Source organism: Molossus molossus, unplaced genomic scaffold (genome assembly GCF_014108415.1).
Source record: "Molossus molossus isolate mMolMol1 unplaced genomic scaffold, mMolMol1.p scaffold_m16_p_1, whole genome shotgun sequence".
NCBI classification, from domain to species: domain Eukaryota; kingdom Metazoa; phylum Chordata; class Mammalia; order Chiroptera; family Molossidae; genus Molossus; species Molossus molossus.
Window position 1 is genome coordinate 3,565,959 of NW_023425344.1, and position 23,197 is coordinate 3,589,155.

The 23,197-nt window shown below is 55.5% G+C and overlaps 1 protein-coding gene and 1 pseudogene across 2 annotated transcripts in view; one reads left to right on the forward strand and one right to left on the reverse strand.

The window, feature by feature from the left end:
- The window catches only part of TBC1D14 (TBC1 domain family member 14), a 91,846-nt gene extending 79,821 nt beyond the window's left edge, over window positions 1-12,025 (reverse strand). The window contains exons 1-2 of one of the 2 annotated variants that reach the window (XM_036255036.1): window positions 11,995-12,025; window positions 1,712-2,447 (exon numbers count right to left, since the gene is read on the reverse strand). In XM_036255036.1, coding sequence (XP_036110929.1) covers window positions 1,712-2,430 — 719 coding nt within the window. In that variant the 5' untranslated portion in view covers window positions 2,431-2,447; window positions 11,995-12,025. Of the gene's footprint in view, window positions 1-1,711; window positions 2,448-11,994 lie in introns of those variants that run through there. The other variant, XM_036255069.1, reaches the window with a different exon arrangement.
- Window positions 10,075-18,374, forward strand: LOC118643051 (annotated as a pseudogene).
- Window positions 18,375-23,197: the final 4,823 nt, after the last annotated feature.

Here is a 23,197-nt window from a genome sequence, read left to right on the forward strand (position 1 = left end):
AAGAAGGTAAGAGCACATCATAGGTGAACACAACAGCACCACGTGCTAGGCACTTACTAATGCTATTTTAGAGATGAGAAAACTAATTCAGAGAGGTGAAGTAACTTGCTCAAGGTCACACAGCTAGGACATGGGTACAGGTCTCTTGAATTCCAAAACTAAGCTCTTTCCTCTATGCTGCTTCCCAGTCACCCTCATTTTGAGCCAAATCTGCCAAGAACCCCACGGGATTGTGAAAACCTGTCCCCCAGGCCCTTCCCTGAAATTCTGATTGTGAAGTTCTGGGCTGAATCCTGAGGAGACACACTGACAGGCACCCAGGTGGTGTTCATAAACTGAAAACACTGACCTGAGCAAAGGAGTCAGTTCAGCCACACAAATCTGAACTGACAACACAATTTTAGGGCTATGGCTTCAGCAGGGAGGGCGATACACAGTCTCCTCCCAATAAGGGCAAGCGTTGAGTGACTGCATTCTGAGATCATTCTGGTAGCTCCATACCTGTCTGTCGGCACATCAGAAAAAGGTGCCCACAAACAGCCCTCGTCAGAGCTCCCTCAGGACAGGTCTTGGACTCATCTGCGATGATCCCCACATTCAGCTGATGAAGCAACTGAGGCAGTGGTGGGTTAGCATGTGTGCCCACAGTCACAGCCACCACTGGCTGACTCTGCCCAGCATGTCACACCATCTTGAAGGGACACTTGGCACTGCAGTGTCCAGCATGGGTTTTGCTAGAGACACACACATGGGGCAGCCAGAGTCAACCGCAGGAATGCTCCCATCTGCCAAGCCCCGGGCCTGAAGAGCAGCTGGGGGGCAGCCGCCTGGCATTCTCTGCACACCCTCTCCACAGCCCGTGCCTCCTCATAGCACTCCCCAGTTTGGGGGTTCCCACCTGCTTGTGGGACTGACTGTTGTGCCTACTTCCACACAAGCCCCAGTCTGTAAGCCCACCCACAGCTATCACCTCTGACCATTTCTACCACCGTATTACTCCCATATTACCTGCCCAGAGCAGAGCCAAGGGCACAAACGCGTGTTGGAAGGAAACATGAAAGCACAGATAAAAGGCTGATGCCACAGATGTCCCCACAGGGCTTGCGGTGAGACACAGCAGCCCCAGCAGCCAGTGGGGTGCATGGCCTGGTCCCAACACAGGTGAGAAGGCGTGTGGCTGCAGGGCAGTGACAGCACACACCTCGGTAGTGGGGCCTGGGCCCGAACATGAACACAGGAGCACAGTCACGCAAAAACACAGGGGACACGGCCGGGGCACCCAGAAATGTCAGCCCTGGGCAAATGGGGTCTGAAATTAGAAATGTGGGTCACTAACTCTGACATCGACCTCATCAGCACCCTCTGGTTGGCCCAAAAGACTCAAGGTATTAGCATGAAGAGCCCCTCAGCGAATAAGGTTAATAAAGTAAGGCTGCTGATTTAGTAACATGGACTACAGAAGCCGGAAGGTGACAACAGACTGTGCGAGATCAAGGGACACAGAAGCGACAACTAGTGTTGTGGAATCAAAGAGTAGAATCACCAACAGAACAGCCCTATTCAATACCCCACAGGATCTTGGGCTACTGGGGAAAGGCATGATTACCTGTATGACACAGGGCGAAAACACGCAACACGTTTTAGACAAGAACAATTCAAATGATCTGAATTCAATAACCTAGAACCTCTAGAGAAACAAAGATGGCATTACCTTGTAAAGAAGTTACTAAACGGTCCCAGTTTTTTCAATTTACTTCCCTCTGCAGTTTCATCAACACAATCCTGCTGCTGTAGGTCATGGGTTTCCTTGATGGAGCTCAAGGTGACATCAGTAAACTGTGGGTCATCGTCATTCTCCAGGGTCACAATGGCACTGGAGCTGCTCGTGACCACGAGGTCCAAAATGTCCTCATTACTGATGGACAGTGTGGCTGACAACTCTGTGCCGAGACTGGACACGCTGCAGACAGAGACATCGTCACTGCGGTTCAGGGCTTTGGCGGTGGGGCTGTGGAGCTGCACCGAGTCATAGCCCGTCCTGGGGAACGTGGAGGACTTCCGCACACTCTGCTCCCGCTCAGCACTGGTAGGAGCCGGTGGTGCGTAGGACGGCAGCGGGCATGCGCTCTGGCAGGCCCGCTCAGGGACTATCTCCGATTCAGACTGTTTCCTCTTCACATGGACCACGCTGCAGGGGACAGGCTCTGGGTTGCCGATCTCTAGGGTAGGAATGCCTGAGTCCACCGACTGCAGGCTGTGCTGATCTGAAGCCCCGAGTTTCAGCTTGGGCCCATACTCAGGCAATGAGAGGGATCTGGGTGCCTTGAGATTCAAGTGTTGCAGGTTCTGAATGTGGTTTCCTGGTCGACCGTCCAGAACGCCCATGAAGGCTACGCCATTTGTCGAGCTGGAAAGGTTTCCATCAGTCATCTTGGTCCAAGGAGAAACTAGGAGAAACATCAAAATGGAAATTAAGGCAGTGGATGTAAAAGACAGCGCTCCTCTGATGCACAGCTCGAAACTTCTTTTTCTGTTGTTGTTAATTCTCATTCAAGGCAATTTTTCCACTGATGTTTTTAGATAGAGCAGAAGGGAGGGAGGAAGGGAAAGAGAGAGGGAAACATTGTTTGGCAACCTCCCCCACAACCCCGACCAGGGCTGGGGATCAAACCTGCAACCCAGGTACGTGCCCTAAATCAGCATCAAACCCGCAACTGTTCAATCCATGGGCCAATGCTCTAACCGCTCAGCCAAACTGGACAGGGCTACAGTTCAAATGTTATAACACTGCTTTTAAAGAAGGAATCCTTGAAAAATATCCTACATACCCATGTTGTAACTCAGGAACCAGAAGATAGTTCTAACATAAATTATTGTGATATTAAATAACAGGAAGATAACTCAAGCAAAGGATATATGTAAGGTAAAAACATATAAAATAATTATCTCCGCCATCCTCATCGCCACCCACCAGTGACACCTCCAGCCCCAGGAGAGCACTGGCAGCAGCATGAGGACTGTGCCAGGCAGAGTCGGGGTTTTATTTTGTGTGTGTGTGTTTAATAATAAACAGGCTACCTCTGGTGAAAGTATGTGGATTCATAACCCATAGATAAGTCAAGGTTCTACTTGTTCTAAGACAGCATAAAAATAAATTTGCTTTCAAGACAGAAAACAAGATAAATTGTACATGCCACAGTGAGATTACCCCAACCATATCCACGTTAGCAGGGGCCCTCCACAAATGTTCCCGTCACCTCACCCAGGCCTACAAAGTAGGGCATATTATTTATTCCCTTTACCACAGAAGAAACTGAGGCTCAGAGAGGTTAAGAAACAAGTCTAAGGTCACACTGTTTACTTAGCAGCAGGGCTGGGATCTATGAGACTAACCCCCAAGCAGGCCATACCTAATGGGTGAATGGCTTATTTTTGTGTTAATAAAAACCCAGGTCAGAAGGCTGGCTCAGTGAAGATGAATAAGCAATACAGGATAAATAAAGACTACAAACCTACATTAAGACTTGAGTGAGAAGAGTCAAAGCTGTCAGTGACACATACACACCAGGGCTTGCTTAAGATGGGGAGGAGGGCCCTGTCCAGTTTGGCTCAGCGATTAGAGCGTTGGCCTGCGGGTCGGGAAAGACCCGGGTTCGGTTCCCGCTAAAGGCATGTACCTCAGTTGCAGTTTATCCCCGGCCCTGGTTGGTCGTGCAAGTGGCAGCCACTCGATGTGTCCCTTTCACATCGATGTTTCTCTCTCTCTCCCTCCCTCCCACTCTATCTGTACAAAAAATGAAAAAATGTCCTCGAGTGAGGATAAAAAAAAAAAAAAAAGATGGGGAGGAGGAGGTGGGAAGTACATCAGCCTGGACAGCACAGCCCCAGTGGACTGAGGACCCTGGCATATGTTATGTCACCTTCTACTGTCCTTTAAAATGTCAAAACTAAAGAGACCTGGTGGTACATTTAAATCTGATCTTTGGACTCAGACATTCCTGGGTTCTTATCCCAGCTCCACCATACTGCCTTGGGAGAATTAAATAAAGTACCATGAGAAAAGCATTCAACAGTCCCCTGGTCCCCAAAAGACACCATGTTGATAGCTGCTATCATCAAACAGCAAGTAGTAGAAGGTTTTGAAGCACAGCAGTAACACGATAACCATTCCCTCTTGGGTGTTATTTTAGCTTCTGCCAAGAGCCTTCCTGCTCCCCTTCAAGAAGCCTGGCCCTCCTCTCAAATGTCAACACAGCAAAAGCAAATTCATTAAAAGCAGAAAAGGGAGGAGGGGTTAATCTCCTTCCCCCCCAGAAATGGCAACCAGTTGGTGCAGCACTAGAGCAAAAGCAGAAACATGAAGGAATAAATCAAAATGCAAAATTCAGAAACAGACTGAACTACATATGAAAACCTGAACTATGACCCAATGAGGAAGGAAGAAATTTCTACCCATGATGTTATTATACTAACTGGTCACCAATTTCTCTTGGAAAGTAGAACCACACTGTGCTACACCAAAACAAAAATACAGACAAAATTAGAGTTTAATACAAAAATGAAATTATAAAGATGTGTCGCATAAAGTAAAGTGTTCTTCAGCATACAGAGCGAAACCACACTTCACCCTCCGAAAGGATCTGAGCACACCTCACCACTGGTGAACACATTAAAAATGCTTCACAGTTCACAATGCCCTGAATTTCCTGGGCTGAAACCTCCCCCGGAATCCCTGGCCCTGAGCCACGCCCAGGCAAGGCCACAGCTAACTCTCTCGGGGACCCTGCTCTGGAAAATGCCTGAACTGAGCCCACGCTGTGAAAGAACGGGACTCGCAACAGGAAGACACAGGGAGTGTCAAACATACACAAACCTGAAAGTTCTACCTTTTTTTTTTTTTTTAATTAAAAGGAAAATATGGTAAGGAGCCTTTTAGCACATAGTGAAGAGCTCATCTTTGGCAATGTCAAAAGTAATTAGAATTATCAAAACACCATCAACACTCCAACAATCAAACTGGCAGAAAAGCCTAACCCCAAGAGGAAATCCTCAGGAGGGCGGAGGCTCTGACGGGCGGCTGAACTCTGGCTCTGCCACTTACCAGCTGGGCTGACCTGGGGCGGGAGGGGGTGGGGAATGCTCAACCTGAGCCTCAACTTCCCGCCTCCCCAGCAGTAAAATTGGGCCATACCACAGAAATCCCAGGTGGACCAGAGGATAAATGAAATGAGGTTCGGTGAAGTGCCCATATACCATGCCCTGCATCCGACACAGCAGGTGCCCAATAAACGTGAATTTCCTCTACTTTAGCCACATTAAAAAGCCCCAGTACTGCCGTGGCTGGTTTGGCTCAGCAGTTAGAGTGTTGGCCCAGGAACCAAAGAGTCGAGGGCTCAATTCTCAGTCAGGGGCACATACCTCAGCTGCGGGTTCAACCCCTGGCCCCAGTCCGGGAGTAGGCAACCAACCAATGTGTTTCTCACATCGATGTTTCTCTCTCTCTTTCCCTCCCTCCCTTCCACTCTCTCTTAAAAATCAATGGAAAAATATCCTCGGGTGAGGATTAACAACAACAACAAAAAAAAACAAAAGCTCCAGTACCTGCAAAAAAGTGAATGTGGCCCTGGCCAGTTTGGCTCAGCGGTTGAGCGTCAGCCTGCGGACCAGAGAGTCCAGGGTTCAGTTCCCGCTATGGGCACGTACCACAAAACAAAACAAAAAAGTGAAAGTGAACTGAAATGCCGACAGCAGAATGGCAGAATGGCAGGAACACGTTCACAAGTGCGTTAAGTGAACCCAAGGGCCCTTCTCCCTGAATCAGCAGCAGGAGCCCAGGGAGAGTGAAACAAGCTCTGGCAGAGTCCAGAGCTGCCTGGCAGGCCTCTGCTCCGTGTTCCACTGCACCTCGGGGGCCATGGCCCTGGGAGCAGCCAGAGGGCCTCTTTTAAGGGAGGTATCGAGCCACCTTTGAGGCCTCTGCTGGTTCCAAGTCCAGTTTAAGTTCCTTAAACCTCAGAAACAGGGTGTCAGCCTTTGGGGAAATAAACCTAAAGGGAAAAAAGTACTTCCTCTTGCAACATACTCTAAACCAAAACCTGCAAGGGCCAGGGCCACCTGTCCCCAAAGCCATGCACCTGGTGCCACAAGTGCCGCACTCCGAGCACCTGCCTGCCCACAGTGCCCTGAGGGGGCTGCACACAGTGCCCGCTTCTGAGACGGGCTGCAGGGCGAACTCCGGAAGCCGCCAGGAGGCCAGCTGCCCATGGCCTGCCTCCAAATCACACGATTTCTAAGGACAGAATCAGCCTCAATGCCCGGAGCTGGCACAGGGCCCTCCCAATCCACCCCTGCCCGCCTCGCCAGCCTCACACTGCCGCTCTCGGCCCTCTCAACACCCAGGACCACTGCGCCGTGCCCGAGGTACTCTCCCAACTTGGTCTTCAACGCCCCACAAATCTGGGAGCAGGTGTCACCAGCAGACACACAGCACACTTCCAAGGCCACCTCCTCTGGGAAGCCTTCCTAACTCTCCCAGGAAGCTGCAGGGCCTCCTTCCTCCAAGGCTCCTTCTGGCTACACCCCACCTACAGCAACTATAATATTTACAGCTGTTCCCATGTCTCTCTGCACTGGCTTCTAAGCTTCAGGCCGGCATAGCTCTAACAACTTCTGGGCACTGTTGCCTGGCCAAATGCCTGGCATGGATTAAGGATTCAAAAATCTATTTGCTGGCCCTGGCCGGTTTGGTTGGTGGTTAGAGCATCAGCCCGTGGACCAGAGAGTCACAGGTTCGATTCCAGTCAAGGGTACGTACCTCGATTGCAGTTCAGTCCCCAGCCCTGGTTGGGGTCATGCGGGAGGCAACCAATCGATGTGTGTCTCTCACGTCAATGTCTCTCTTTCTCCCCTCCCCCACCCTATCTGAAGATAAATGGAAAAATACTCTCAGGTGAGGATTCAAAAAATTTCTATTTGCTGAATTAATTATTACTAACAACTATGTTCTAAGTGGGCAGGTTTCAGAAACAGTCCATCCAAGAAACATCTGCTGAGAGCTGAGTTATGTTCCAAAAACAAGGTAAGCAGTGGAGGTAACAAGGTGAGGAAGCAAGTCCATCCCATCGAGCTCTGGGCATGTGAGCAGGCGACAGACAAAACAAGGAATTGATGACCACCCTGTGCATCATGCCTGCTACCAGATTAGCCGGCAAGGAACAGTCAGCAATCAACGGTGTTGGAAGGTAAACACAATTCCTCCCTCCAGAGTCCAAACCACTATGGCGGGAACAGAAGCTATGCAGCAGTGGCCACCACAGTGCACACCCTCGAGCTCTGAGAATCTTTTGGGCACAGCCGGCACCTGCCATGGAAAGTGCCCTATACAAATGTAATGACTAGCCATCACCTCCCAGACAAGAGAAAATATACAAAACGTCAAGAAGGTAAGAGGAAGACTGTATTTATTTTAGGCAGCAAGACCATCAGAACTTTATATACCTGCCACAAAACAGAGTTCTATAGATTGCAAATAAGATTAAGTGCCCTGAGAGATTCAAACACCCTTCACTCCGCTGGGGCTACGTCTCGGGTTTCACACAAGTCGGAAAGTGGACAGTGGCTCTGCCAGTGATTCTGAGTAGTGATTCTCAGAGTAAGGCTTTGGAAAACAACTCCATCTTGAAGCAACACGTTTATTTTCTCCTCCTTAAAAAGCAATAGGACTAAGTATTGACTAAGACTTCATAAATAAAAGAAAACCAATGACCTAGTTATGTCCCCAGGGGGGAAGATGCACTCGTTGGTGGCTTTGGGGAGAAACAATGCTGCCCATCCACACAGACGTCCTCTGGCTCCTTCCCATCCACGATGCAGCCCTCCATGTCTGGGCTCCTCTCTGGATACTGCAAAGAAGAGCCACCTCCTTGAGCCCCCATCAGCACGGGGACATCGCTGCTCTCCCTGATCCTCCAAGGAGGTTGCATGCACTCACCTTCACTGCCAAGCCTCCCATTAACCCAGCTCCACCACTGACTCCCTATCATTCCTCTTCAGAGTCAAGCGCACAGCTATCTGTGTGGACTCTCCGGTGGGGATCAGCCTGCTTCCCAGAGGGCTCCACCAGCACCACCCACCTTTCTCTTGTAAATTCACGTCCTGGCTCAGGCAGAAAGGTTCCTGGAAAGAAAGGCACAAGACGTTCTAGGTCTCAGGTGCCTCAGCATTAACAATTAACAAGAGCAGTAGCCTCTGCTTGCCAAGTGTGCATTACACCGTGGGCACCGCGATCAGTGTTCACACCCACCATCTGTGTATCCTCCACAAGGACCCCGTCATTACCACCTCGCAGACAAGAAGACAGAAGCACAGAATGGATATGTTAAGGAAGTGGTCATGCTGGGGCCAAGCTGACTCTAAAGTGCTTACTCTTCAATCTGTTTGCTCAGTGGCCTAAAACAAGGGACTAATTTGCATTATGCAGAATGGAAAAGTCAACTCTAAAGTTGTTGTTTTTAAATGTGTTATTCTTTAGGATTAAAAAAAAAATCCTAGAAAAAAGAATTTCTTAGAAGCTCAATATATTCCTCCAGAGGGTTAATGGCAACTTTTAAGAACCCAGAACTTAACAGGGCGTTGTGTCGGTCCATCAAAGCAGGCAGAAACGGGGTTAAACTGTTGAGGGTCCCAAAGGCTCCTCTGCAACCCTAAGGAACAGACATTAAAGTTATACTGCCCAAAGTGGTTATGTTTAAAAGGCATATAGGTGGGGACATTTTAAATCAAGGACTTTCAATATATAGGGGATTCCCCACATCCCAAAATGTTTCGGCTACATGTGGTAATCTACCTAAACTAATCAGCATATGTGATCGAGAGGCAACTGACAGGTTAGGAAGATATTCAGACCACTTAACGAAGTCAACATAATTTATAATCTTAATTATTAATAAGAGGAATCATTTATCAAACATTTGTCATGGCCATACATGCTAGGTGCTATCCCATGCTCTAAGCATCACACGCCTGACAACTACACTGAACAAACTGAGATTAAGAGAGGCTGAGGAACTCACCGAAGTGCATACAAAACAGAAACTGGATTCAAACCAGGTCTGATATCAAAGTCCTCATATATGGCTTGCTGGTGTGTTTAGGAACACAGGCCCTAAATTTGGTGATAACTGAGAAGCTAAACAGTTCATTTTTTCTGTGTGTATGTTAGCTTCAACAGAAAATTTCAAAAATAAAATAAGCAGGAGGAAAAATGCAGGGTCTGAAGATAGATGGTCTGGGTTGAAATCCCAGCTCCTCCATTTTGAATGACCTTAAATTAGTTTCTTAATTTTCCTGTGCCTCAATTTCTATGTAGTAAAATGTGGCCAGTAAGAGACCCTATCTCCTTAGGCAGCTGACAAGATTAGGGGAAGAAATCCACATAAAGCCTTTAGAACCGTGCCAGGCAAGAGTTAAGCCTTGGAAGAGCTGGCTTATGTTATTCTTTCCTGGGTACCAGATAGGGCCGGCCAGCTCAGGCCCACTATTTTAGCAACTTATTTGCATAAGCAAGCTCACACACAGCCAGTCTGTCTGCACAGCTTCTTCCTGTCACAGACATCTCCCTCACACTGGCTCTGTGGCACTGACAGCTCTGGGTCCCAAATTCCCCATCTGTAGAATTAGAATGACTAGCCCAGTTGATCTACCTGAGGTCCTTGCAGCCTGACAATCTAGGGTTCTGAACAACCCAGGCCCCAGACAGTGTATGTCCACCCTGAAATAAACAGTAACAACATAACCATTCCCCTAAAATCCTCTTACGTGTGTATAAAGGTGTACTTTGAAGACAAATCTCCAAGGTCTTAGAGGCGGGCCAGAGCACAACATGCTGTGCAGGCACCCCCTGCGCGAGGCTGGGAAGTGGTCTGGGAAGTGGTCGGAGGCCCTGACGAAGCGGGAGATAAGCCGGGTCCTCCGGGCTAGAGGGGCCTTCGGCACAGCGCAGGCAGGGAGAAGTGGGGGCATGAAGGGCAGATGTTCACCCTCTGGACAGAGGGGAGTGGGCAGCGGGATGGGGGGATGGAGAAGGGGTGGTGGAGAGGCGGAGGGAGGGTGCCTAATGCAGAGAACCGCAAGCAGTCAGCAAAGCCAGGTGAGGCCGGGCACACGGAAAACTTTCACAAACCTGAGGCCAGCCCGGCTCAGTGCACAGCGAAGTGCTGGGCAGGGCCCTGCCACGACCTGCTGGGACCAAGGAGGACACGGAGGTCAGCAGTTTGAATCCCACCTCCGCCTCTCTCCAGCTGGGCGACTCCGACCGAGTTGGTCACTTTACCCGGGGTTCCCCAAAGGGTGCACGCACGCAATGACCCCGAGCCCGAGTACATGCCAGGTTCTGTCAGGGCTGGGGATCAGGTGGGGCCCACAGACTCGCGGGGTCAAACACACAGGACACCGGGGACAGCCCGGGGAGCGGGTGCGGGGCAGGGGTCAGAGGGGGCTCCAAGTCACGCCCAAACTTGAGACCTGGGTGGGTGCTGGGCCGAGGGGCAGGGCAAGAGGAAGCGTTCCAAGGAGGGCCCCGGGCACGGGAAGCAGCCCCCCGACCGCGCAGCCCACGAGGGCTGGGTGCTGCCGGGCCGCGGGCGCTGGCCCCCAGCCCCCCGCGCGGGGAAACTTCCGAAGCAAGGCCGCCCGTCCGCGTTGGAGAAAACGGGGCAGTTTTAAGGCAGAAGTGGCTTCAGTGGCCAGGCAAGGGTCCTGTCACTAAGATGCCCAGTGCGGGGCCTCGGGGCTGGAGTGTGCGGGACCAGCGCCCCTTCCTGCGGGCCTTCCCCGCCCGCACGGCCCCCGCGGCCGCCTCCTTCCTCCAGGCAGCTCCCTGCCCACGGGGGCCTCTCGGCCCGGTTCCCCGAGGCGCAGGGAGCCCCTGGCCGAGGGACAGGGGTCCAGGAGGAGGGGTCGGGGCCTAAGGACGGGGTTCCAAGAATAAAGAGATCACGGACTCCGTGGTGGGGAGTGGGGGTCCCGGGAGCCGGGGCCCCCGAGGAGGAAGGGTCCCGGCGGCCGGGAGGGGCGGTCCGCGCGCCGAGCCGGCTGCAGCCCGGGCCCCGGCGCCCCGCGCATCTGCGGAGAAAACTTTCCGTCAAGTTCCGGAAAGAAGCACGTCAGGGAGCGCGGCTCGGCGCGGGCGGCCGAGCGCCGAGTGCCGCCGGGGCCCCGCAATGTCCCGGGCCCCACGCGCTCGCCTGCGCAGGAGGAACGGGCGGCCGCGCAGCGAGGGGCGCCCGGGCAGGACCCGGACCCGCGACGCCCTCCCCGCGGTCGGCGCTGCAGCAGGTGGCAGCGGCCACGCGCGCCGCGTCCCCTCCCTCCCTCCCGGCCCCGCCCCCGCCCCCGCCGCAGGCTCTCAGTACCCGAGTTAGCTCGGCTCCGACGCCATCCCGGGGCCCGCAAGCCGGCACCCCCGGTCCCGCAGAACCCGAACTGGCGCGGCAAGAACGCTGGCAGTGCGGGAGCCCCAGATCCCGCGAGCAGGTGCGCGCGAACCGCCCGCGGCCAACAGCGGAGCGCGCCCTCGCCCCGCCCCGCGCGCCCTCGCCCCGCCCCGCGCGCCCTCGCCCCGCCCCGCGCGCCCTCGCCCCGCCCCGCGCGCCCTCGCCCCGCCCCGCGCGCCTCGCCCCGCCCCGCGCGCCCTCGCCCCGCCCCGCGCGCCCTCGCCCCGCCCCGCGCGCCCGCGCCCCGCCCCGCCCCAGGCCGACCGCGGCCGCTCTTCCGCTGGAGCTGCCGCCTCCCGCCGCGTCGTCGCCGCTGCAGCTCCCAGAGCACGACGCTCGCCCCGCAGCCCTTCCTCGGGCCCTCTCGTCCGTCCCCCGTGGGCCCCGGAGCGGCGTCGCCGGCCCTTTTCTCTCCCGAAGGACAGGTGGAGCCGCGAAGGGTGCCTGAGGGGATCTTCGTGTCCGCGGAGCCCCCGTGGACACCCGCCTGGGGCCTCCTTACCTGGTCGGCTCCACCCGCGGCCATCTTGGAAGTGGGAAGCGGCCGGGAGGGGGAAGGGGCTCGAGCGGGCAGGGGCCAGGCGTGGGGAGCCGAGCGTCGGAGCGCATCGATGGGCGCCCCAGCCTCAGGGCAGGTGCGCCTGGGAGGGGGGCCCGGCCCCCACCTGGCCGGAGGCTGGAAACCGACGTGGGCGAGCCGCGACCGTGGGCCCTGGACGGACGGCCTCAGGAACGTCGCTTTGGGGTCCTCCCTGCCTGGCTTCGGTCTCAGTCTGTAAAACGGGCTTTTCTGGCCATTGTCCTTTATTGCGCTCTTGCCCAGTGCTTAGCTGGGAACCTTTGAAAGTGCCACATCCCAGGCCAGTTCATCTGGAAGTGAGATCGTTTTGGAAGTTGTGTCATGTGCGGACAAGTTTGGGAACCGCTGACCTGGAGTCCGCGCGCATCATTTCGCGTCCAAACGCACGGACAGGGCCTGTGCTCAGAGCCCTGCGCAGAGTGGGACAGAAGCGCTTGGCCCAGGGCCCAGGACCGGGCAGCAGCTGGCGGGGTCAGAAGCCGGATGCCCCGCCCAGACCACCTTCCAAAACCATGCAGGGCTCCGAATGAGAACGCTCTCGTTGGACCCCAGGAGGACCTAGACTGTGGGCTTCCAGAGGCAGACCTGTCTGTCTTCTTTACTGTTACGTTCCCTGCGCCTGGCAGATAGTAGGCACTCAAATATTTGTTAAATTACTATATTCTGGGGACATCAAGGCTAGAGGAAAGACCCCAGTGGCTGGGAGCCGGAAAGCCTGGGTTCTACACCGGGCTTTGAACCCACCAGCCAGGAGCCCTGAGCGCTGTCGCAGGCAGAATTACCACAGAGGAAACCTCAGAGATGGACCAGCGCTCAGTGGCCAGCGCTTCCGCTGAGTGGAAGGGAGGACCCCGGAGCAGAGCGGTCAGGGACAGGAAGAGGAATCTCCCCATCACAGAGAGCATCTGGAAGCCTGCAGTGGAAGATTACTCTGTCCAGACCATGGTCATGCGGGTCGAGCCAAAGAGCCCCTGACTTGTTTTTCCTGTCTCGGCTCTACAAACGCTTAGCACCTATTAGTTATGATGGCAGGAGAAGATGAGAACTTTAAAAAGGCAAGCTCTTCATAGAATACATTAACACCCTCACGGGGCTTGGTATATAATAGAAGCTTTATATAAATGCTTACATTTCTAAGTGGTTTTAAGGGAAAATAATACCAGGTCTTCAAACTCCAGCATGAGCTCTCCAGCTTATTTTAAGAAAACAGAAGAGGAAAGTACAGCTTGCTTTGGGCCTGAGTTCATTAGCAATGCAATACATCAGATTAATAAATCTGCTTTTACAGTGTTCCTTGTGACTCCACAAATCCCTTCCAGCCCTCATTCTGGGTCTTAGGGTTTTAAAACCCCACAGTGACAAGGGACCATTGTCCTGAATCCAGAACCAAAAGACTTTGTGGTCCACAGACTTGGTGCCTTCTGTCTGCCTTTCCCTCACCCTCTTCCTGTCTTGCTGCCCCCCTCCACCTCTCCCACACACCCTTCCCTGGGCCCAGAGTCCCTCCTGGAGCCCACCAGTCACTTACAACCTCAATGTGGTTTGACCCACGTATTCCCATTTGTTATCAGCACTCAGAAGTGTTCTAGATAAGTCCTCATCACAACTTGAGTGTAACAAATTTTCTGTTGTTGTTAATCCTCACCTGAGGATATTTGTCCACTGATTTTTTTAGATAGAGTGGAAGGGAGAGGGAGAGAGAAACATCGATGTGAGAGAGACGTATCGATTGATTGCCTCCCACATAACCCTGACTGGGTCCAGGGATCAAAACTGCAACCCAGGTACATGCCCTGGACCGGAAATCAAACCCAAGACCCTTTGGTCCGTGGACCAACGCTCTAACCACTGAGCAAAACCAGCCAGGGCAAGTCTAACAAAATTTAAAACACAGGAATGAGATCAGCTGTGTGGCTGTGCACACTCACACTCATTGCTCAGAACCTCAGTTCTGTCCTGCCCTCTCTTATATGGAGACAACTATCAGGGTGGTCAGCATGGAAGAAAGTCAGAGACCCCGACAGAAAAGCTTCCCAACAACCAAAGCAGCCATCCTGAAGGAGCCTCTGCACTTGGTTGCAAGCAGCAGCACTCAGACCCTTGCACCGGAGCCACCAACTTGTACTCCGCCCAGTCAGCAAGTAGTTACCTGTCCCCTGACTGCTCTAGGTTAAAATCGGTCACTTGGGGAGGCAGAACTCATAGCAGTAGCACATTCACGACAGGGAGGAGGCATGGCCCCAGCAAAGGAGGGAGCAGAAGAAAGAACGACAGCACTTAGAATTCCTGTAATCCAAACACTCACAAAATCACCCCAAATCCCGGCGGACTGATGTCCCCACAGAGTTCTTCACAACAGTGAAATGACATAATGTGGAAGTCCAACCATGAGAGAAGGTGAGCTGAATGGAGCCATTTACAAAACCTTTAAAGGATTTATTATATAGAACAGAGGAGATGCTTAAGTTATAAGAGTGATACTGAATTTTAAGTAAAGTAGAAAGTCAGAGAACATGGAATCCCACCTCCCCTGGCTGTGCTGGGCCAGCAGGTCTGTGGGGAGCTGCTGACAAGGGTCTCCTCTGCAGGTGGGGGTGGTTAGACTTGTCAAGAACAAGGCCTACGTCAAGAGATACCGAGTGAAATTTAGAAGACGATAGCGTAGAACTGATTACTGTGCCTGGAAACGCTTGGTAATCCAGGCTAAGCATAAGTACAGCACAGCCAAATGCAGGATGATAGTTCTCATAAGCAACGGAGACATCATTTGTCCCTTGGCTTATGCCCGTACAGAAGGAGATAGGGTAGTTCGTGCAGCTTATGCTCATGAACTCCCAAAGTATGGTGTGCAGGTCGCCCGGCAGGTGAGGCTGCAGCACCCTGGACAGGCCTGCAGTGGGCCCACAGGCTGCTCGAGAGGTTTGGCAAGGACGAGATCTATGAAGGCCAAGTGAGGTGGCTGGAGGTGAACGTGAAAAGCACTGATGGGCCCTGAAGGGAGTAGTGGACAGAGGCTTGTCTGTCCCTCACCGTGCCGAGCAATTCCCTGGTTATGATTCAGAAGGCAAGGAATTCAATGCGAAAGTTGTCGGAAGCACATCACGGTCAGAACAACGCAGATTATGTGCTATGTAATGGAAGAAGAGGGGGTGCTTACAAGAAGCAGTCTCTCAGTACGCCAAGAACAGCGAAACCAAGCACGGCGAAGGGGCTGTGTGAGAAAGCTCTCGGGGAGCATCCAATCCACGGGACAAGCCTAAGAAAGAAGGTAAAAAGTGGAGCCGTTCCCTAAATACCTCTGGGCCAGAAGAAAGACCGGGTAGCTCGGAAGAAGGCAGGCCTCCCCAGATCTCAGGAATGGGCTGCTGAGAGCTAATAAACCACACCACGATTTTCTATGAAGATTTTTTCAGATAAAGACTAATAATAAACTTACTGCCTACGCCAAAAAGAAGAGAATATGGAATCCACATCGTCCACAGCCATAAAGACAGGAAGAAAACACCGAAGCGAGTATCAGAACACAGTTATCTTCTGCCACTATGTATTTTAAGACTTATTTCCCCAGAACGAATGTACACTTTATTTACAATGAAGATGTGCTATGATGCTCGCTGATGTGTAAGTCACAGACTTCAAAAAGGACAGTAACGGTTGCAGTTTGTCCCCGGCCCTGGTTGGTCGTGCGGGTGGCAGCCACTCGATGTGTCCCTTTCACGTCGATGTTTCTCTCTCTCTCTCTTCCTCTCTCTCCCTCCCACTCTATCTGAACAAAAAATGGAAAAATGTCCTCGGTTGAGGAAAAAAAAAAAAGGACAGTAACTTGGGGTCCTCGGATGAGGGTTCTGAGCCCCTAGCCCTTCTCAAAGCCCTGAGATAAGGCTTTTGTGAACGGGAAATCTCAAGCTCCAAGAGGCTAGGTAATCAATGCAGGGCCAAACACTTGCTGTTATGGGAGTGCTGGCTACAGAGCCCGGGCCTGTGTGCATGTGGCCCACCTCTGAAACAGCATCTCTGCCTGCCCCAGGGCCCCCATGATGCTGTATCGTTGCCCCGTTTACTGGGAACACTTGAATCCAGGTGGGTCCGGCCCAAAATCAAGGGTCACTCATTCCCAGAGCATCCCAAGTAATTGACAGGAAGAAATAAGTTACAATGAAACCAACAGATTCCAACCCATGGCTGTTGGGGGCAGGGGACGCCTGTGGCCTATGGCTCACTGATTGTTAAGAGGTATCCAGTGCAGGAGGCCTAAGGCTCTAGGTATAAAGGAAACAGAAAGCACTTGGGGTGGGGCTCCCTGTTAACAGTACACCACAGTGGGGTTTTCCAAATAGCCTTATTTTCTTTAAAGGCATCACCCAGTTGCCTGCTGCTGCTACCATCAGAAAGCAAAGCCCCATTTAGAGGCTGCAGGAATCGGCGCTCACGTGGGAGCTGTGGGAGGTGGGGGCAGAGGGCAGAGGTGAGCAGGGGCATGCATCGCGTCCTACACTGGGTGACCTACTGCGGGGATGACCTCCTCAATGTGTGAGGTTATCACTGGGCCTGAGGTCTCTCCAGCTCACAGAACTATTTACTGCTCTCCGAGCACCCCGAACTCACATCCCTCCTTCGTTCTGCACTTTATTTGGATCGCCAGGACTCCCTTCCTCCTCTAGTTTCTAGTTCCTTCCAGTGGTGGCTCAAAACATTATTCCAAGTGCTCTGGCCCTCAGAACAGCATCCCTGTTCTTACCCCACTTCCACAACCCCCAGGCTGCCACTGGGCTCCAGCAGCCTCTGGGCCACCTCCCAGCTACCTACTGCCTTGCAGGGTCTCGGTGCAGTCCCCAGGTCCCTAGCAGGTGGCCCAGGCCCACACAGAGGAGGGAATAACTGAGCTCTTACTGACCCCTGCATGTGTCTGCTCCCTACATCCTTGCCCTGTGGCAGAGAGGAAACTGAGGCTCTGATAGGGGAACCTTCCTGCCCAAGGCCCCACAGCTGCCAAGTGCACAGGCAGCATTCAAACCCAGGCCCTCTAACAGCTACGCACTCTGGCCCCAGCCCTCTCCCGTCTGTGGAAACTGGCACCCTACATATCCCAACTCTCGGTCCAGCCGCCACCTTCCTCCCGCCCACACCAGCTCCCATGAAAACACCCCCGGGGGCTCCTTCTTGCCTTTCTCACTCCCGAGCCGCTTCCCTCCTCTTTAGAGAGGGAACAGGTCTCAGCCTCCCCATCCCTGGGTCTCTGCCCTGAGGGGTCTCACCAGAGCCCTAGGCCTGATGACCCCCCCACCATCATCCCCACCCAGCAGAAGACCTGTCCTCCCTCTGCCCATCCCCACCCCCCAGGCATTTTATTGGCCTCCATGAACCAGGCATTGTGCTGGCACCCATACCCAGGTGATACCCAAGTGGGCTCTGCTCCTAGAAGTCTCAAAACACTCCAGGAAAAGCCTCGAGATTCTGCTCATCATGCGGATCCTGCCCAGCACTTGCCCCCACCCCGTTCTGTGGAGGGTGAGCTGGTGCTTGGGGGACAGTTGGTGAGTAGGCAGGCCCTTGTTCTTGTTTTAAGCGGGCTTGGGCGAGGCTTCCGAAGGACCCCAGGAGGTGACTCAGCAGACAGAAGGGAGAGATCCACCTCCCAAATGCTGCTTCCTCCTTTCACCCACAGACTGCACCAGGATGTCTCAAGGGGCTACCCGTTCCCTGCCAGACCCTGCTCAGCCTAGCTTCGCAGCTGCCCTCCACACACTGGTCTTTCTAGACACACTGATCCCGGATGAATTGCCCAGGCTCTGCTTACCCTGTGTGCTCTGCCCAGACCTCCTTCCTGCTTTTCTCCACCATCCCAACCGGGTCCCCTCTGCCACATGCTGCCCTCCCCAGTGCCCATGCCCGGTAGCGCTGACCACTCCCTCCTGAGGGGGCTCCAGCCCTTTGTGCCTCCCCTGTAGCTGTGAAGCAAGGGGACCAGATCTGCCAACTCCAGGCAGCCTGGCCTGGGGGCAGCTCGGTGTACCTGCTGGATGACCATGACTCCTTCCTCCTCCCTCGTGGGGGAGGGAAGGACCGGCTCCAAACTCCAAAAATAGGCCAAGAACCACATGGTGAAGGGTGCTGTCTGGAGCTGCAGGGGAGGCCTGGGCCGAGACCCCAGCCTGGTGTCCTCCCAGAGTGTCCCACCCCTCTCCAGGCCCCCCTGACATAGCTTCCTAGGGTCCCGGTCAGTGGCCTCTAAAATTGCCCTTGTCTGCCCAGTAGACCGTGAGCTTCACAACGGCACGCAGGAGGTGCTCAGGACAGTCTGAGGACGGCTGCTTGGGCTCCGGGTCCCGCCTCCAGGCCCCTCCCGCTGTTCCCCGCAGCCTCCTCCTAGGGCTGGGGTGTTGGCCCCATTTCCGTGGTGGTCTCCCCATCCCGAGGCTGTGCCGGGCGTCCACTCCCGCTGCTTTCTCGACCTGCCCGTGAAGGGCAGCCCACGGCCGGGAGGAAGGCACCCTGCCAAGGCCAGTCTGCGGACCCAAGGGCTGCCCAGGGACCCTCATGTTTCTTCCTGAGGAAGCGTGTAACTCGTTCTGCAGGAGGGCTGCAGCCCTCCCACCCCACCCCACCCCCGGGTGTAAAATCGATCACTGCCCCCTCTGCGCCCAGCCCAGAAACGCCACGTGGCCAGGTCAGGGCAGAGCTGCACCTGCAGGCTGCACCCGGCACCAGGAGCCTGCTGGCTCCCCAGGGCCCCAGAGTGGGGAGGGGGAAGGAATATTTGGGGGCAAGAGAAGGAAGAGCCTTCTAAGAGGGCAGCCTGGCTTGCAAGGGCGACACCCCTTTCTTTCCAAGTCCGGAGCAAGTAGCTTGGCTGTAGCCCCCACAGGCTGGAGAGCACCCCCACATTTACCTAAGAGGGAACTGTGACCTTTCTCACCAGAACATGAGGGCCGGAGGAGGGTTACTGATTTAGAAAAACAGCGCTTATACCATTATCAGGTTTAGGACTCAGCACATAGTAGGCTCCTGATATGTGGTTTCTGAATGAATGAATGCATGCACGCATGCACGCATGAATGTTTACAAAGCCTATTTGCAACCAAGGCCCCCTTTTCCTCCCGATTAGCAGTTTAACGCCATGAACATCCCCGCCCCTCAGAAGTCCCCAAGCTGCCGTCCCTATTCCCACCGTGAGGATTCAGCATCAGTAGGCAGCAAGAGGCTCTGCTCACCTGCCTGGTCCAGGTAACAAAATGCTCTCCCAGGTGCAATGCCAAGTCTGGGAGAAGCATGTGTGTGTGTGTGTAGGGGGGGGGGGGGGCAGTGCAGGGTGAGAAAGTCCCCCGGAGGCCCAGGTCTCTCCACTTCCTCCCCAGCTTGGGAAGGGGAGGCCCAGGTGGAGGTTGGTCTGGGAAAGTAGGAAGCAGGAGGTGAGGACCCCAGGAGCCCCTAATCATGCAGGAGAGAGAAGGCTCCCCTAGAACCTGGTGGGGCTTTAGGGGGGCAGGTAGATGCCGCCGGCAAGACCAACTGCAGGCAAATACAGACTCCCAAGGGTGGGGCATCGAGACAGGTGCGGGTTACTGTGTGTGTGGGGGTGACCAGAGCAGTTTTTTGGGGGCCAAGAGCAGCACAGGGCAGAGCTGTACCTAAGAGCCAGGGTCTGCCACTACATGGGGTCCCTGACCTCTGTAAGCAGTTCCCAGGTCTGTGCACAGGTTCCCCCAACACCCCACGTCCGGTGGCCAGGGCCTGAGACCACTGAGTCCAGGGGCAGCTGTTATCGCGGGCTTGCAGCTTGCAGGCTCTGGGGACGCGTGGTCGTGCCTGACACTGGACCCGGCAGGAACTGTGTCCTGAGCACACAGCTGGTGCCCAGGCCTGTGCTGGAGAAGAGGAACCGAGTCAAGCCGGAAGGTTGCTAGAGGCCCCGTGAGCCTGGGGTTCGTGGCTCCTTTCCAGGCGGCTCTGCTTCAGCTGGGGGGGGGGGGGGGCTGGGCTCCCGCCTGCAGCCCCAGGCAGGACCCTGAGCCCTAGGGGCACCTGGGCTCACAGCTCAGCGGGCGGCGCCGGTTCCTCTGTGCAAAGTCGGAAGGTGGAGGGGAAGGCACAGTGGAGTGGCGGCCACCCCGGCCTTGGGAGTGACTTGCCAACAGCAGGCGTGCAGTCACTGTGGGTGGGCGACCCTGCGCCAGCCCCCTGGCACCTTCCCAGAGAGTGAGCCTCTGCAGTGGACACCCCCGTGCTCGGGAAGGACCCGCGGCGGCGGGCACGTGCAGATATGCCCTGGCCACGGCAGCTGGGTCGGAGCAAGAGCGCCTGGTGTGGGGGCCGGACCCAGGGCCCAGCCAGCCTTCTCCACCTGCCCCGGGATGTGGGGATGGGTGAGGACGGGCAGGGGCGTGGCAGGGAGGGGAGGGCAAGGTGCACTTGAGAGCTTGTCCTCATCGGGTCAGGAGGGGAAGCTTAACTGCCTATCACTCGGCGGCCTGCCTAGCCCTGAGAGTGAGCAGGGGGGTGCCCGTTTCAGCCAGGGAGCAAGTGCCCAAGTCAGGTGACAGCTGGTGCGGGAGGCATTGCCCCGTGGGCAAGAGGCTGGAGGAATGCCGAGCTCTGGGCAGCCCTGCCCCCTAGCTTCCAGCACGCATGCTGGGCTTGGAGGGCTGGCATTCAGTGTAGCCCCTCCATCTGGCGGGGGCATGGGGAGCATCGTCCCCATCGGACTGTAGGCTGGGGCTCAGGGAAGCCAGGGCCTGTCGGGGTGGCAGGACAGAGGGTGGGGCCTTCCACACCCCTAAACGGGCTTCCCCAGCCCCGGGGTCCCCAGATGATGCCCTGGACTGTGACCTTAAGTGGCAAGCCCAGCGTCTGAGCTGCAGCAGGCCCCTTGCCCACCCCCAGGGAAGACACAGGTGGCCAGGCTCCAGCCTGCCCCTCACTGCAGGGCCAGGGACCTCATGCCACAGGGCTTGGCTCTGATGGGCACACAGGGTCCTGCTGCTGTCCCTGGCCTCTGCCCTCGGGCCTGGCCAGCACCAGGAGGGACAGTGTGCACTCACTTTAGGGAGAGGGTCGGACTGAGCCAGCCACGAGGGCCACGTGACCGTGGGCAGCACCCAGAGGCGTAGGCCCCTGCAGGACCTAACCCCAGACAAGGGCCTTTGTACCACGGGGAGGGGAGGGGAAGGAGGAAGTGAGGGGAAGCCTGCAGATGTGATTTTCTCGAGTTACTGCACTGGGTGTGGCAACTTCTCCTCTACGCTTCCGCTGTGCTCTCTCCGTCCAGGAACCCCAGGGAGGACAGGACATCTCCTGGGCTCGCACACTCATGTCTGCAGGTACAGCCAACCCTGGGCGAGGTCCTGCTGGGATCCCGTTTATGCCCAAGGGTACCAGGCCTGGGGCGAAGGGCCTGGCCTAGGAGCACAGGGCGAGGGTGGCAGGGCCAGATCTGTACCCAGGCATCCTGACTCAGCCTGGACTCCTGTAAATGACACGCTTACCACACACGGCTCACGATGACTAGGAACCACCTTTGCAGCAGTGCCCAACAGCCCTACACACTTTTCAGGTGAGTGGGACTTGGGCAAGATCGAGGCTTGGGAGTGTCCACTGGGCTCGATAGTTCTGGTGCCCAGTTCAGATCCTGGCTGCCCCAGTCACTAGGTGGGAGACTAGCACGTGCCTAACGTCTCACGGTGCCTCAGCTGTCCCATCTGTGAAGTGGGTACCTGCACCTGCCTCAGAGGCTGTAAACATGGCATGATGCAGGGCAGCGGAGCCGTGTCGGCTGGGACGACTACTGGCACAGACACCGCTGACACTGTCCCAATGTTAGGTGCGGCTGTCGTTACCAGTCATTGCTGGTTGGGTCAAGTGAGGCAACGGTCCCTGCTAGTGTGACCAGTGACCCACCCCAGTGACGCAAGGCTGGTGGCATTTCCTGGTCTGTGCTCGCAACAGAGGCCAGCCTGTGATGCCGTCTGCCTGGCTGCTTTCCAGAGCAGCCGGGGCTGGGCCCTCCTTTCCGTTCCTGGACTGCTGCGCAGACCCGGGCCTTCCGGGCACCAGCACCGCTGCGGTGCCCACGTGCCCAGAGCCTGCGGGCGGCTTCTGCAGTGACAGAGGCAGCAACACTGACCCTAACCACGGTGGCCTGAGCACTTGAGATGCCTCATCTTTTTTTTTTTAACCCGAGGACATTTCTCGATATTTTGTTCAGACAGAGTGGGGGGGGGGGGAGAGAGAGAGAGAGAGAGAGAGAAACATTGACATGAAAGGGACACATCGAGTGGCTGCCACGGGCCGGGGACAAACTGCAACCAAAATAAGTGCCCATAGCGGGAACCGAACCCGGGTCTCTCTAGACCGCAGGCCGACGCTCTAACTGCTGAGCCAAACTGGCCAGGGTGAGATGTCTCATCTTGAGAGAGGCCTTGACAGCCCTTGGTTGGTCAAGAGCACTTCGCTGTGACATCAGAATCCCTGGGGCCAGAGCGGCCCGAGTGCGGTTCCTGCGTGGCTGGCGTGGGCAGCCGTCCTGCATGGCTGGCATGGGCAGCCGCCCTGCTCTCGCAGGTGAGGCCCGGGTGCAGTGATCGTGCTGACAGCACCGAAGGGCCCCGCCTCGGGGAGCCCGTGTCCGCAGGGCCACCGGCACACAGCCAGCGAGGAGGCAAGCCCACAGGAAAGGACCTCCTGTCGGAAGACCTGTGGCCCCTGTGCAGGGCCTCCCTGTGGCAGCAATGCCCCGCGGTCCTCTAGGAGGGCGGCGTCATACCGAGGATGTCGTCGGTCGCACCCAGATGCTGGACCAGTGCCCACAGAGGCTCAGTGAGCAGCTCACACACAGGGCTGAAGGCAGGAGGCGCCGCGTTTCGCCCTTGACCTGCTCTAACTCGCTTCCGGTCCCAAGGCCAGCATGAGCCGGGCCGAGCTCGCACTGCACGAGCCCTGCAGCTGCCACCCGGCAGGGTGGGCAGGGTTTACAAACGGGTGCTGGTGGCTGGCGGCGAGCTGGGGAGGATGGAGCTGAATCCTTCAGCCTCGCTTCCCGTAGACAGTACACATGCTTCAAAGACAAGCTCGGCATGAAGCACACGGGTTCTAGAGAAACATGGGAGACTATTTCCTTCCTCTTAGAGAT